Source organism: Schistocerca gregaria, chromosome 4 (genome assembly GCF_023897955.1).
Source record: "Schistocerca gregaria isolate iqSchGreg1 chromosome 4, iqSchGreg1.2, whole genome shotgun sequence".
NCBI classification, from domain to species: Eukaryota; Metazoa; Arthropoda; class Insecta; order Orthoptera; family Acrididae; genus Schistocerca; species Schistocerca gregaria.
In genome coordinates, this window is record NC_064923.1 from 147,496,423 (window position 1) to 147,513,368 (window position 16,946).

Below are 16,946 nucleotides of genomic sequence, written 5' to 3' on the forward strand. Positions count from 1 at the left end.
TGAATAATATTTGTTTTTTTCTATGTTTACTTTTAAGTTGTCTTTTACAAAGTGAACTCTAGCCTTTTTAATAAAGTTTTGACTTTCTTCAGTTAGGCTAGGCTCACTGTCTGCACAACAGACACCAGTTGTGTCATTGGAATACATAGTGATAAAGTGCTTGTTATTTAGAGAACTTGAGTAATCGTCTCACAATGTATAAATAGGAATGGATCTCAAATGGAGCCTTAGGAATACCAAAATGTATATTTCTTATTCTTGACTGTCTCCTCTCCAGTATTTCTCTATTATCATGTATAATTTCTGTATACTGTTTCTACCTTTTAAATATATTTCCAGCAGTTGCATGAATTTTCCAGCAACAACATGCAGGGCAATTTTTGGTAAGAGTGTGTCATGATGTATTCTGTTAAGAGCTTTTGAAAGGTGCAGGAATATTCCTGCTGCTTGGAACTTTTCATTTATTTTTTCAAGTTTATAATGGACAAATTGTACTGCTGCTGATATGGTATTTTGCCCTCTTCTGAAACCATGTCAACATTGTTATTATGTTTCAATATTCCCTTTAACATTATTTTCTTAATCAGTTTGCTAAATGTTGAGATTGGGGAAATTGGTCTGTAGTTCTAAACATGCTTTCTTGCCCCACTTTTGTTTGTTTGACTAAAGCCAGTTTCAAGTTGCCAGGGAATACACCATCTTTGAGAAGGCAGCTTATTAGATGAACTAATGGTTTCACTAGTTAAAATTTGCATTCCTCCAATAGATATGGAAAAAAAATTTCTTTGAATCCAGCAGATTTTTTTGTTTTGTTTCTGGGCCTGTCAGCAAGCTGCAGAATGCCATCTGTGCTTACTGTAGTTAAAGTACTGCAGTTCCGTTAGTTAGTGGACTCAAATGTGTGCTGTGTATCTGTTGTCCTGCAGACATAATTTCCAACAGTATCTATAAAGTAATTATTAAAAATATTGGTAACCGGAAGGGGTCAGAAATGATATATTTATTGACAGTTAATTCTATATTATTAATTTTGGTTTCTGTTGTGTTGTTTTTGATTTTATTTAAAAATGACCAGCAGGACTTTGAGACATTATCTGAACTTCATATCTGTTGGTTATTCTTTCTGCTTTGAAACTCCTGACTTCTTTGTGGTGCTGATATTTGTACTGCTTGTAGAGTTCTTTGTGTAACTTGGAGTTAGTCATTCTGTGTAAGTTATACAGTTTGCAGTGATTGACTAATCCATTAGTTCTTGGTAGAATATTTTATACGAATGAAAACATACGCAACATATAATAGCCTACAATATTTATTATTGAAACACTTTGTGAAATAAATAAAAGTACTGTAGAATATTACAGTAGTATTGTGTGTGTTTTCATTCATAATCTGCACATGTTTCCATTTTTTCTTTCAGATATTTTGTTTTAATATCGAAGGGCACATGTTTTGATTTTAAATGTGGATATTTTTGAATGCTCACTTTTTTAATTGGTTGGCACTATTTATGTACCAGTCAGAAGCTCTAAGAACATGTCACATTTATTGTTTTTATTGTTGTCATCAGCAGTAGTAATAACTGATTCCCAATATTCCTGCCTTAAACCATGTTCTAGTCGAGCAGTGTTATTTGCATATAGGATTTCCTTGTGCTCATACAGTTGTCTTTGTTTGAGATTGATATTACATTTTAGTACCAGTGTCTGACCTAAATGATCGATGATATGACCGTTTACAATGCCTGCTGAGGTGATGTGTTCAAAATATATTACATCTGCAGAAGTCCGTCCCCGGTAGCTGAGTGGTCAGTGCGACAGACTGTCAATCCAAAGGGCCCGGGTTCGATTCCCGGCTGGGTCGGAGATTTTCTCCGCTCAGGGACTGGGGGTTGTGTTGTACTAATCATCATCATTTCATCCCCATCGATGCGCAAGTCGCCGAAGTGGCGTCAAATCGAAAGACTTGCACCAGGCGAACGGTCTACCCGACGGGAGGCCCTCGTCACACGACATTTCATTTCATTTCATCTGCAGAAGAAAGCAATCAGAGTCATTACATGTTCCCAGCATAAAGGACATTGTAAGCCCTTGTTTGCTGAACTCAAAATAATGACTGTTATAAATCTGTATGTATACCAAGTGTTAATCTATACAAAAAAATACCCTACAAGAAGTAAAACGGAGAAATAATACCCATGGTCACAACACACGGAAAAACAACTCCATATATACATGATACTGTAGACTAGCAAAGACAATCAATAGCTAAGAGCTAGTGGGCCATAAACTATTTAATAAGCTTCTGCAGACAGTACAAGATCTTCCAGAGTGTGAATTTAGGAAAACATTAAATAAGTGACTTGGTGCAAACCCCTTTTATGAATTAAAAGAATTCTTTGACTGGGATATTGAATTGTAAGTCAATAATGCTTTGTTATTCTGTTTATTAATGTAACGATTGTGCTGTGCAAAAATTTGTCCATTGTGCAAAAATTTGTCTATTGCTGTAATGACCGAACAACAATAAAATTATCTTATCTTATCTTATAGTTTTTTACAGTATGATCTTTTGAACTGCTGAGTGTATAATCTATTTTAGTCATCACTAGCCCAAGTTTATCTTTAGCCCCATAATATGGAATACAATTTTTAAAATGTGTGCTTTCTTGGCAGTCATTTGAAATGTTGATGTTCAGATCTCAAAGCACCAATATGATGAAATGTAAACGTCTGTGACCTAATGTTACTTTATTCAAAACTTCCATCAACTGATTTCAGGAAAGCATCAAATTATCAGCAGATCTACATATACCTTTCAAAAAGAAAGTTACAGTGTGAAATGCAAATTTGGGAATTACAATTTCAAAATCTTTGTGTCAACACAGAACTTATTCACCCAAAGCACTTTTTCTGTGGAGTTTATAAACTTACATTTTCTCAAGTAAATGGCAATACCACCACCTTTATTGTGTGTTCTATAGTGTATGTTGATAGTTTACAGTTTTCTAATTTGATATAATGAATGTTACATATTAATCTCTGGTGTTCTGTAAGAACAACAACATGTGGAACCACTCCTGTGATAAGTGATTCAGAAACATCTCTTTTGTTTCCTAAACCCTATACATTCTAATGCAAAAAATATAGCTTACTCACATGTGAATTTAAGTATGTGTGAGACAAAAAACCAATGTGAATCACATACACTGGTGTTAATTTCCACCTGCATACTCAATATTTGTTTAGGATTGTTAATGTTGTTGCTATTGGCCACTTTCAGTAGATTCCCTACATGTTAGCATGTAGGGTGACAGATTGTTTTCATAGTTGCTTTGTTTTCTTAACAGCTTTGTTTATTTCTGATGAGAGTCTCTTCTTACAAGATTGATTTAGGTGTTGTCCATGTGTTATGAAACTGTTGATGTGAAGTATTCTCACATTGTTAAAATTCAGATAGAAATTTGGCTGAAATTCCTTTACTTACTTAATTTAGTCCTAACTGCATATACTGTATACATGTTAATGCTTCTAGCACGAGAGAGATTGGTGTGTAGTTAACAGGCAACTCAATATGAAACAGGTGCTAAAATGAATGGAAATGCTGCTCATGCTGAACTATAGCTAATAGTCAGCCCCATATTTATGCGTGGGCCACATGGGCCTGGGCCAAGGGCTGAAAATTCTTAGGGGCGGCAAAATCTTATGGTCGACAAAATTTTGAACATACAAATTTACATGTGCAGAAAAAAAATGAAGCAATGGTTGCAGGAACTATTATTAGGTTCTTTCAAGTCAGGTCAAAACTGTTTTAACCGCACTAATGTGTTCGAGTGTACCTTTTCCTCAGTTGCTGTGATTTCTGACTGGCCATTTGCTATTCGATTTGTGGACAATGAATGGCCGAAACTGTCTCCCACTGATGAGAGGATTTTCTTGTGATGGTTTTGAAGCATTCAAAACCATGCCCCAAAGAGATCGTTGCACATGCGCTTAGCATAGTTTTCTGAAGCGAGCAAAGGTGTCAGCTACCGCTATGGGTTAAAACTGTTATTAAATCAGAAGCAACAGAGGTATTGCAACAGCTGAACTCCAAAAATGTTGAATTCGTGCCTACAATATGGGGGAGTATTTTGGAACATTTCAGTGCAGTGAGTACAGCACTACAGTCAGAAGAAGTTGACATATTTGCAGTAGTGAAACTTTATAGTTCACTTAGATGAGATGACTAATCTTTTGAAGTATACAAAAAGTTGGCAGAGAGAAGACTGGAGATCACGCAACAACTGCGAGCCAATGAAACTCAGGAAAAATGTGTGAAGAAATGAAAGAAGTTCTTTGATGATTCAGGCTCTGAGTCAAAAAATGAAATGGTGGATTGCAAATATGAAGGCAACATACTGAAAACCAATAATTTAATTATAATGAATAGACTCTCTGCAGAGCTCAATAAACATCTTGGTGTCTACAAAGAGTTTCTGAAAAGTGCTCTTTCTTATCCAGTTTGATGGAAATTCACCCTGATGTCTATAATGCTGCAAAACAACTGCAGCATATTTACTCAGGGGGTATAGAAGATTCATTTGGAACAGATTGTGCATCTAAAAAGCTTCCTTTTGTGTTCTGGATATGAGAATGGTCCTTCTTTACCAGTCTTAAATAAAATGCTAAGAGAGATATATCTCTTTGATATTTATCCAAACACCAGAATCGTTCTGCAAATTTGTTTGACTACACCAGCAACAAACTGCTCTGCTGAACGATCCTTCTGACTTCTTGAAAACGATAAGAACTACTTGCATGCTTCGCTGACTCAAGATCATTTGTATCACTTGGCTGTAAAGCAATACAAAATGATTTGACTGTGAAACTGGACTTTGAAAATGTGATAAATGTGACTGCTGATTACAAGGCAAGAAGAAAGCCACTGAACTGATGAGATTCTTTGTTGATATAATAATCAATTATCTTATCCTTTTTTTAGACTTCTTAATTGGCTAAGTTTGTTTCTGGGGGAGGGGCGGGCCAAAAAACTTTTTGGGCCCATGGGCGTAACATTATCTAAACACGGGGCTGCTTATAGTCATCACTATTTGCTGTATAAACTGTAATTGCTGTTATAGTGTGTATAATCCAACTTAGGCATTATTGATTTAACTGAGCAATAATTTCACTGACCTCATAGTTACTCTACATGTGAGAGTGAGGAAGAGATCACACATTCCTCACACTTTCCAAGTTTGTAATCACCTGCATGAAATTCATTTGCATCACATAACTAGTTTCTTATTAACCACTCACAGATCACAGTGCCATTGTTCCTGGAGTATTTTATTTATTTAATTAGGTTGGAATGCACAATACTGTTTGTTCTCTGAGTTAAATTTTATTTATTTTTTTGTTTTATTTATTTATTCATTCATTCATTCATTCATCAAGTGATTGCCTGATTATCAAACAATGGAAAATCCAGGATGGAATAATGACAATATTATTAAAAGAATAGATTGTTACTCACCATATAGTGGTAAGGTTGAGTCACAGACAGGAACAACAGAAAGACTGCTAAACAAGTAAGCTTTCTGCCAGAGGCCTTCTTCTGAGTGCTGCCTGTGGGAGCATACAGGCATGCAGTGGGAAGAGGGCAAAGCAACTAGATGCAATTGGGAGGTTGATGGAGGAAGGGGGGGGGGGGGGTATCGCAAAAGGAGAGAAGTAAATAGACTATTGGTGTGTTGGTGGAATAGAAGGATGTGTGCCACTGGAGTTGAAACAGGGATGGGGACAGGTGAATGATGGACAATAACTAACAAAGTTTGAGGCCAGGAGGTTACACAAACATGGGATATATTGCAGGGAGAATTCCCACCTGTGCAGTTCAGAAAGGCTGGCGTTGGTAGGAAGGATCCAAATGCACAGACTGTTGTGAAACGTCACTGCAATGAAGAATATTGTGTTGGGGAGCATGCTCAGTAACTGAGTGGTCTAGCTGTGTCTTGGCCATAGTTTGTTAGGGCCGTTCATGCACACAGACAGCTTGTTGATTGACATGCTCATGTAGAATGTAGCACAGTGTTTGCAGCTTAGCTTGTAGGTCATGTGACTGGTTTCACAGGTAGCCCTGCCTTTGGTGGGATAGATTATGCTTGTTACTGGAATGGAGTAGGTGGTGGTGGGACGATGTATGAGACAGGAATATGAGACATGAGGTAAGAGTTGGGAGCAGGGGTAGAGTAGGGATAGACAATGATATGGTATAGGTTCGGTGAGTGGCAGAATACCACTGCGGGACTGGTGGGAAAGATGGTGGGTAGGACATTCCTCATTTGAGGGCGTGATGAGAGGTAGTTGAAACTCTGGCAGAGAATGTGATCCAGTTTCTCCAATCCTGGGTGGTAATGAGTCATGAGGAGAATGCTCCTCTGTGGCTGGACAGTGGGACTTTGGAAGATGGGGGACTGGAAAGATGAGGCACAGATCTGTTTCTGTATGAGATTGGGAGGATAATTATGGTCTATGAAAGCCTGAATGAGACTCTTGGTGTATTTTGAGAGGGACCGCTTGTCACTACAAATGCAACAGCCATGGGTGGCTAGGCTGTATGAAAGGGACTTCTCAGCATGGACTGGATGGCAGCTGTTGAAGTGGAGGTATTGCTGGTGGTTGGTAGGTCTGATATGTACAGAGGTAGCTGTCTTTGAGGTGGAGGTCAATATCAAGGAAGGTGACTTTTTGGGTTGAGGAGGGCCAGGCGAAGGAAATGGGGAGAAGATGCTGAGAATGAAGAGGAATGTGGATAGGGTGTCCTCACCCTCAATCCATATCACAAAGATGTCGTCAGTGAATCTGAACCAGATGAGGGTCTCAACTGGATGGGGGATTTGGGATTCTGAGTGGTTAGGAAAGATTCCTCTATATGTCCCATGAATAGCTTGGCATAGCATGATACCATACTGGTGCTCACTGTTGTACCCCAGATTTGTTTGTAGGTGATGCCTTCAAAGGAGAAGTAATTGTGGGTGAGAATAAATAGTTGGTCATGGTGACCAGGAAGGAGATTGTAGGTTTTGAGTCTGTTGGGCATTGGGAAAGGTAGTGTTCAGTGGTGACAAGGTGATAGGCATTAGGGATGTTAATGTAAAGGGAGGTGGCATCAGTAGTGACAAGCAGGGCACTGTGTGGTAAAGGAACAGGAATGGTGGATAAGCAGTGGAGGAAATGGTTCATGTCTTTTATATAGGAGGGTAGGTTGTGGGTAGTAGCTGAAGATGTTGGCTATGAGAGCAGAGATTTTTTTGGGGGGCACTGTAACCAGCCACAATGGGGCATCCTAGATGGTTGAGTTAATGGACTTTAGGAAGCATTTAGAAGGTAGGAGTGTGGGGAGTGATTGGGATGAGCAGAGACATAGACTCTGAGAAAAGGTTCTGGGGTAGGCTTAGGGATTTGATGAAAGACTGGAGACCCTGCTGGATTTCTGGAATTGGCTCACAGAGCCAGGGTTTGTAGGTGGACAAATCTGACAGCTGGCAGAGTCCTTCCATTAGATAATCCTTGCATTTCAATACAATAGTGGTAGAGCCTTTGTCAGCAGGTAGGATTACTAGGTCAGGATCAGTTTCTAATGGTGGATTGTGGTTCTTTCTACGGATATTAGGTTAGATTGCAAGTTGAGTGAATTGGGAAATGATGGTGAGACAAGGTTCGAGTCTTTTGATTGTTCCTGCTTCCAACTCAACATGCCCATTATACGGTGAGTAGCAATCTCTGCTTTTCACAATATCTTGATTACCTGATTATGATATACAAGGGCTATTCAGTAAAGAATGATCCATTTTATATAGTCGTAATTTCTCATGCTTGAATTTGATTTTTTGATATTCTATTAGCTTAATGTGTAACAAGCATGCCAGACTAATTTCATTGTTGGCACTCCTAATTCCTACCTACAAGAGGAAGGCAAACGCAAACATGTTCAGTACCTGCTACCGCCACTATGGAGATGATACCCAAGGAACAATATGCTGCTTTGAAATTCTGCTTTCATCCCAACATATCTTCATATGTGAATTATGCAGTATTACAGAAGATCTATGGAGAGTGTATTCTTCCTGAGAGCATGGCTCAAAGATGGTTTAAATTACTTAAAGAAGGGAGACAATCAATTACAAAGAAAAATAGAATTGGCACTCCAGTTACTGTTGTTCTGAAAGAAAATTTCAACATCACTGCTGTCATTGTGAGAGACGATCACCGAATAATCTTACACACACTTTTTGAAAAATTGAAAATTTCATTGGGAGCTATCCACGAGATGATGACAGAAAAGTTACACATTAGACATATTCGTGTGCATTAGGCTCCAAGACTGGTGGTTCTTTAGCAAAAGAACATGCGCATGCAGTTCTGCATGTTATTGAAACTGCTGTTAGGGGAAGGTCGGGAGTTTCTTTCAAAGGTAATCACTACTGATGAACCTTGGCTATATTACTTTGATCCTGAAAGAAACAGCAAAGTTCAATATTGAAGAAGTACTCAAGTGTTATACTGATTCCCCTAACCAACGAGTTTGAGGTTCTGTCTTTCATTGAAGCTGAAACTGAGTCAGTGGGACTCACTTCACCTGTTTTGTCTGGTGTCAAGAGAACGCAAACACAAAGTGAACTACACCTCAGAGGCTGCTACCCAGATAAAGATAGATATAGGAAATCCAGAAGTATCAGTGTGAGATCGAAAGAAATGCTTCCCACAGGTGAGAGTATTAAAGTCTATTGGTTAACTGCTGAAGCATTCAAAACAAATTGCCAGAATTAGAAACGCTCCTGCAAAGCAGTGAAACTCGCATGATAGGTACAGAAAACTGGCTGAAATGTGAAATTGATAGCAGTGGGATTCTTTGGGGAAAATTTAAGTGTGTATCAAAAGGATAAACTAATGGAGAATGGAGGTGGTGTATTTGTTGCAGTAGATAAGAGACTCCCATCCACTGATATAGACACTGAAGTTGCATTGAGATTATTTGGGAAAGACTCAGTATCAGTCATGGGCATAAAATGGTAAATAGATCATATTATCACCCACCCAACTCATCTCCCAATGTAACCGAAAACTTTAGAAGAAACTTCAATTTGCTTGTACATAAGTTCCCTAGTCACACTGTAATCATCATGGAGACTTTTATCATCCAACAGTCAATGGGGAAAGTTACAGTTTTGTCAGTGGTGGTCATGATAAAACATCCTGTGAAACATTAACAAATACCTTCTCTGAAAATTACCTAGATCAGATAGTTCAGAACCTCTCTCATGATGTATATATATTGGCTCCATTGGCAAGAAAAATTCAGTTGTGGCAGCAATGATTACCAAAATACAAAGGATAATTAAAACAAGCGGAAAGATATGTATGTTCAGTGAACTAGATAAAAAAATCAGTAGTGTCATATCTTGATGAGGAAATGGAAATTTTCAGCACATGAGAGGAACATTTAGAGGAACTATGGCTCAAGTTTAAAAGAATTGTTTGCCATGCACAGTAGAACAGTTTGTAATAAAGGGGGGGGGGGGGGGGTCCATCATAGTATATTGCCACTGCAAAGGAACTCCTAAAAAACAGACTTCTGCATAATAGGTGTAAAACAAACCATGGGATGGTAGGTAGAAAGATGCTGGATAAACACATTTGGCTACCAAGAGAACAATGCATGAAGCCTTCAATGATTACTGTAGCAGAATATTGTTGTAATGATCTTTCACAAAATACCAAAGCTAGTGTCCAGTCTGTAATGAATGATACAGGAATTGAATAAAACGTTCTCGGTTTTCCAGCCACATCAATTCAAAGAGCTTTCAATAGCCGTCTCTGCCATCGACGTCAGGAGTTCACTGACTGCCGGGGCTGTTACGGTCTCTCGCTTATATAGGCATGATGACATTATCAGCAGCCAACAGATCGATCCAATGTGGCACGCGCGTGTACGTCGACCCGGCCAGCTCGTGACAGCACCAGTGACGTCAGGTGGCGCCAGGGGAAGGTACCACGTTTGAAAGCTGCCGCTCCTACGTCGTGCATCTGTCTCTGCTTTCTTTCGATGTCCAACGCCCATCCCCATGCCCTGCTGAGTGTGTATCCCTGGTCTGTGTTGAAATTGTTTCTGCTTAAGCGAATTTCGGCCACTTCCTTTATAATGGAGTCCCAATATGCAGAAGCATGAGCCAGCACTTTTGTATTTTCGAACTGTATCTTATGTCCGTTTTTCAGGGAATGCTCCGCTATGGCCAACTTGTCAAGCTCCCTTTGTTTATGGAACTGAAATTGAGGGTAGTAAGCAAAAGCTGAAATGCTTAACTCTAATTCCAAATGTTCCTTTACAAAGGAAAGTTTAGGAGAAAGGCCCCAATTTAATAATTGTACCAATGAAAAGATGGTTGAAATAAGTTTTTGTGTCAGTGGTGTTGAGAAACAGCAGAAGTCATTAAAATTAAACAAACTTCCAGGGCCTGGTGGAATCACTGTCAAACTCTATACTGAAAATGTGGTTGATTTAAGCCCTCTTATCTCTCTCTTCCATCTTCATATTTATCTGTTCTACTTCAGAGATAGCAAACTTTGAAGAATAGAAATCTCATTGCAGAACACAACAAAATATGTAGGGGGAGACCTGAAAACTAATGCCTGTGAATTTTTTTCTGTGAAAACAGAGCTTTTTGAATAAAACAAACCTTATGAACCTTTGGCATCTTTATTCTTCATACCTGCCTATTTATTTCTCAACAAGTCCCTTTCACTAGGAAGACATTTATCTCATTGAGAGACTAATTTGTTGATACTGTCACTGTAGAATGTTCGACTTTGTTGACGGAGCAACAACCTCACTTCTACTTGTGTCATTTGACCACTATCAAAGTGAAGTTCTCAAAGGTGTTCTTTAAGTTTTGTAAACAGAAGGAAATTAGATGGGGCCAAGTTGGGACTGTATGGAGGACGATTGATGACAGTGAAAACATGGTGTTGGATTGTTGCAGCGCTCGTGTGGTCTGGCATTGTCCTGCTGAAGGATAGGATGTGCCGTGTATGGACAAACTCTTTGAATTTCAAACTCAACTACAGCATGCTGTTTCTCATGGCCTGACATAGTTATGTTACACACTGCCATGTTACATGCTACAATTCAGAGCCTTCTTGTGGCAGAAGGCTCCTACTTGTGTCAGTGAAGTGGGGAAGTTGACCAAGTAAAATGCATGAGATGTAATACCTTAATCAGTAGTGAGAAAAGAATGAAAAATTTGGAGGCCTTCCCTTTCAATATGCCCTCATACGTTGCATTTTCCTCGTTGGCAGTATTGCTTTACAGACACTGCTCTCTGATGGTCTATGATGTTCATTGGAGCTTCTTTCCTCTTCTCTGCTACAACAGGAAGCCATACACTATGTGGATCAGTTTGAGCAGAAGCAACAGTAACTACCACAGCTTGCTCATCACTGACACAAATGAATGAAAGCTGTGGTTTTAGCAAGTAACATAACAATTCTGCTTATTGTAACATTTGTAATTTGAAATGAATTTTCATGCCTTCAGAAGCTATAATTCTAGATCTGATAACTACAATGAATAATATGTAAGTATAAGAATAGTAAAGCATGTAGAAGCTAGATGTGAAGTATGTTCTGGGTTGACAACAAGATGTGGCTGATAGTATGATCGATTGTTTTGTTGCTATGAAATGATTAAAAATGTTTTGGAGATTAATCTTTTGGAGTGCTAAAATAAATGTTTCATTTCAGATATGAGAGCTTTGTACAAAGACTTAATTTGGCTGTTGGAAACCAACACACTGATTGAATCTCATCAACTTCGAACAAAGGTAATGCACAAAACTTCTCTAAATTGAATTATGAAGTAGACGACCTATTTCGAAATCAGTTATATTTTCGTATGTAGTTGGTCATGTAGATTCAATTAAATTATTTTTTGAAGTTAAAAGCTTTTAGCATTCTAATTTTGCTGACAGTATGTGAAAACTTATTTACAGTGGCAGCATGAGCTTAGTTTTATAATAAATGAAACTCAAAGTGTTACTGAATGTATGTGATAGTTATACAGAGTACGTGCACAACTGCAATGTAACTCAAGCAAAACTTTTTTCCTCTATGATTCCCTGCCCATCCTGAGTAATTTAGCATGGTGTACAATTGTGTTGAAGTTTTAGTGGTCAGATTGGCAGGTGAAGCTGGCTCTGATGTCAGGATGCAGCGCAGTTCATCTCCCAGGACATGGCTGCAGTAGTGTGGTACAGATATTGGCTGCTGACCTGTGTTGGAAACATGGCTATTAGAATAAATATGTTATCCATTAGAAATCACAGTGGTGGGGTTGGATCTGTGGCAGCTATAGGCCACCAGGAATATGGTACGTGTACACAATACCGGCTGTCGGCATGGCTGATAATGATGGCATGCCTGCACTGGATGATGGACAGCAACAGCATATACATGCCCAGGGCGACAAGCAGAGACAGTGTGCCTATTTGGACAGCGGTGTCTGGGCATCTAGATGGACTTGAACTGTAAGGCTGTCAGCAGATAGTAGTCAGGCAGCAGGTGTTCCAACGGTGCGAAAGTGCCAAGTCAGTAGCACACAGACTTAGTTTAGGCAGTGGCCTGCGGCTGATGATGGCAGCTTGTTGGTTCACCTCAGACTGTGAGTGGACGTGGACTTCTTCTCATGTTGTAGTCCTGTCAACAAAAGAAAATTAGCAGAAAAAATTCAGGTAGTCACAAATTCTTACACAGTGATAGGGGAGAATGTCATTAACAACATAGTGAAAATCCACTCCTCTGAGGTGTGAGGGTTGTGGTGGGGGCTGTTTAAAGGTCACGTTTTACATTTTTCTTGCATAATTAAAAAACCACAGCTTTTATCAAAAATGTTTCTCAGTACAAAATTAAACTACATTAAATTTCCTACAAAAACATGTTTTCTGTAGAATTAATAGTTTCTGCATTGCAGTGATGGAAAAACTGTAAATTATTAAAAACAGTGTTTGAATGGTATAAAATTAATGTTAAGCCTATCAAACTTAGAAATAACAGAAAATCTACTTTAGCTATTATAAAATAACATCATATCTTGAATGGGAACCATTCAAAAATCGATAGTTGTATCATCATCATCATCTTGCAGATCAAGTAGCAGTGCACCATTTATTCACATACAACTGTATGGATTGGAGCCACTTGCCACATATCCATAGCATATTTGGTGATAATATGTCAGATGGAACGGGACTAATTATTTTCAAGCCAAGGGTAGTAATCTGTTGTAATGCATTGTTTCTCTGATGTTCAAATAAATAGAGTTCCATAACACCCAGGCAGCCTATTTCTGTGACAGAAGGAACTGATTTAAGCTCCTAGATCTCTTCAGGTGTTGGCAGAGCTGAGGCTGGGATTATGCATTTGATGCTTCCCCCACCCCCCCACCCTCCCCACCACCACCACCACCACCACCACCACCACAAGTTGTGGGAAGTATTCCAGATGTCATTAGTACAGACAGTGAAATATCAACATTGTCAAATACATATTGACAAAATGTTCCACTTGAGGCAGGCACTTTGGTGTTGTAGACAGCTGATAGCACCAGCTGTCACACTTTGTAATATGTATCACTGAATTCCAGATCAGCAAGTTGTCTGATGAAATTTTTTGATCCAAACTTTGTGTGAATGAAGAGAGGAACAGCAGGTAATAGAGGTGATATAAATGATCAAGGGTGAATGTCAGCAATGAGGGCATTTGATATCGATGTTAGCTTCTTTTCAGTTTTCTGTTTTGGCTTTTCTTCACTGAAATGCAGTCCATGAAGACACGGAGTGCCATTTCCTCACCCTCTTTATGGAATTTGTTACAGTGTGGGAAAACAAAACAATCATTTGTCTTTTACCCAATATCTTCTAAGATTATAGTGGCAGTGTTTTTACAATTCTTTTGCATTCTGCTTGTTCATCTTTGCAGTTCTAAGATTACCATGCGCCATTCACATATTTTTCACCTGAACTATGAAAGTACACCGCAGATTTTCTGGTGTGGAAAGTGTTGAAAACAATGCTGTCTGCATTCTTTTTTCTCAGTCTGACCTTCACTGTCTTTATATGAGGTAATGTTCTCGAAACTTGCTCCAACAACTCGTCTAAGGTGAACTGGCAGTCATCATTCCCCTCTATGCAGCTGAATATTTCTTCCATTGATAAAATAGTTTGTTCATCCTCAGAGGATCCAATTTTTCTCTATTTAGGTCCAAGAGCCTGTAAAGATCTTTTTATAACAGTCCTTGTGATTTCCAGCATCTGTTGCTTGTAGATCCCACACAGAGCATATACGTCTTCAGATAGTAGCTCCCCATTCATCCATCCTCTCCTGTGCTTGAACTGTAATTGTATTATTGTCACTGAAGAATCGAATACTGTCAATCTTTTGCTGCCATTTTTGGGGTCTTCCTCCTGTTTATCAAAAAATTCATCATCAATAGATTCTGCACAAAACAGACAGCTAGTTTTAGAATCAAATTCCACTGCAGCTGAATGCAAACGTTTGACTTCATCTGACATCGAAGGCTGTTCATCTAAAACAACCTCTCTTAGAAATCTTTCAATTGACTTACTTCTGGTGTACCTTTTTCTGCAAGAAGCATGACCACCACCCTGTTTTTTTATTCCTGTAACTATCAGCTTTACCACCCTTTTTCAAATAACTAGCATTTGCCTATCCATGTATTCTTTCTCACAAGCATTGCACGGGTTGCTGACAACATCACTCACACAGATTAAACACTTCTTAGCCATTGTTTATTGGCACATATTTTATTTAAAAACTCTCTTAATTATTGCAAATAAGTACTCACTTAATAAACTTAAAATCACTCCATTACTTAAACATTAGCATAGAGAACTTGTTGTGTCTACTCACACAACTGGACAGGAAATGCTAGGGAGGGTATATTTGATTATTCTGTTTGTAAACTGAAGAGTGAGCAGTTCTCGTGATGGGGGAACTGACCTTTCCCAGAAGAAAGCCACAACAGTGTTACAGGATGACTGACAGTAAATTTCCCTGCTGGCAGTGCAAGATGGAGTATCGAGATTTATGTAGAATCTCCTCGTATGTATAGTTTTGTTAGTAACTAATATCTGTATTCCATTTATAGTTAATGCCTTTTGTGGGAAATTAACATTTTCTAGATATTTCTGCACAAAACACAGTTTGTGGACTACAAACACTCTCCAGGTGTGTCTGTACACTGCTTCACCAGTGATTTACAAGGGTTGCTGTGGAAGGTTCAGTATTATTATCAAACAATGTGTAGTTGTTTCATGTGACGTATTGGTGCAGAGAGACTCACTTGCTTCCTCTTCATTTTGCAAGCACAAACAAATGAGGGAAATAAGTGACCTCCCCTCCTCCTTCCCACTGCCATCAGTCGTATCCCCAGAACACGGTGTATCCCTCAATATGGTCTCCAGTCTCCAGCAGTGGGATCTACGTTTTGAAATAATAACTATACGGCGATGTAAGTTAAGGTGCATCTTTTCGACTTGAAGGTCCCTCGTTTGCGAATAACCACCGAAGAAATTTTCAGAATTTTGTGTGATGCTGTATACCTTTAAAAATAGTAACAATTCGTGGACTGGTTGTATTGAGTAATAGGTGAAGTATTGACCCATGCGTTGAGAAGGTTTCCAATTCGAATCTCGCCAAATACAATGACTTTTTTATTTTTAAATCTTTATTGAAACGACTTTGATCATTGTTTTGTTTGGTTTACTCACAATTTCTTTTATTCATATTCCTGTGTCAAACCATTTTAATCAATGTTTTAATTTCTTCAGTTGCTCTTATTCTTTGTTTCTATCACCCTTTTTCCACTTCAAATCTTTTTGAATATGAATTTAATTATTTTTATGTATCATAATGCTTAAACAGTTTTCATTTCAAGAAATACATCTTTTAATGAATGCAGTAACATAGACAAAAATATCAGATGACAAAATGGAAGCAATTAAATTGAAGTTAATGCATAACAGTAATCAAAATCACATGAACAGTGATTCCATGCGGAAAAAGAGGATGTGAGATTAGTACCTTAACTATTACACCATACAACCAGTACATAAACTGTTACTATTTTTAAAGGTACAGAGCATTCTGAATCTTTTTTTTTTTTTTTTTTTTTTTTTTTTTTTTTTTTTTTGATCGCCCCCTCGCAAATAAGGGGCCACTGGGGTGAATGGCTGCAGTGTGTGAATCCTTGGTCCTTACATCAAGTCGATCCCACCACTAGGGACCTCCCCTTGTTAGATATAGTGAAGTCATTTCAATTTAGTCCTAACCCACTTCCTTTAACAGTAAACATAAATTTTATACCATTAAAATGCTATTGGTAATACCGTATTTACTCGAATGTAAGCCGCAATTTTCAATTTTTTTCTGGTTTTTGTAAGCCAAAAAGCCACCTGCGTCTTAGAATCGAGTGCAAAGCAAGTGGAAGTTCTGAAAAATGTTGGTAGGTGCCGCCACAACTAACTTCTGCCGTCGAATATACAGGGTATTTCAAAAATGACCGGTATATTTGAAACGGCAATAAAAACTAAACGAGCAGCGATAGAAATACACCATTTGTTGCAATATGCTTGGGACAACAGTACATTTTCAGGCGGACAAACTTTCGAAATTACAGTAGTTACAATTTTCAACAACAGATGGCGCTGCAAGTGATGTGAAAGATATAGAAGACAACGCAGTCTTTCTGCTGTAAGCGTGTGCTGTTCACAATGTACAAGTGTGCTGTGGACAACATGGTATATTCCTTAGAACAGAGGATTTTTCTGGTGTTGGAATTCCACCACCTAGAACACAGTGTTGTTGCAACAAGACGAAGTTTTCAACGGAGGT

General features: G+C 38.5%; 1 protein-coding gene across 2 annotated transcripts in view; it reads left to right on the forward strand.

The window, feature by feature from the left end:
- LOC126365952 (PC-esterase domain-containing protein 1A-like) overlaps positions 1–16,946 on the forward strand; it is a 237,588-nt gene that overhangs the window by 32,728 nt on the left and 187,914 nt on the right. For both annotated transcript variants that reach the window (XM_050008736.1, XM_050008735.1), the window contains exon 3: positions 11,781–11,860. In XM_050008736.1, the coding sequence (XP_049864693.1) occupies positions 11,781–11,860 (80 nt within the window). The remainder of the gene's footprint in view (positions 1–11,780; positions 11,861–16,946) is intronic.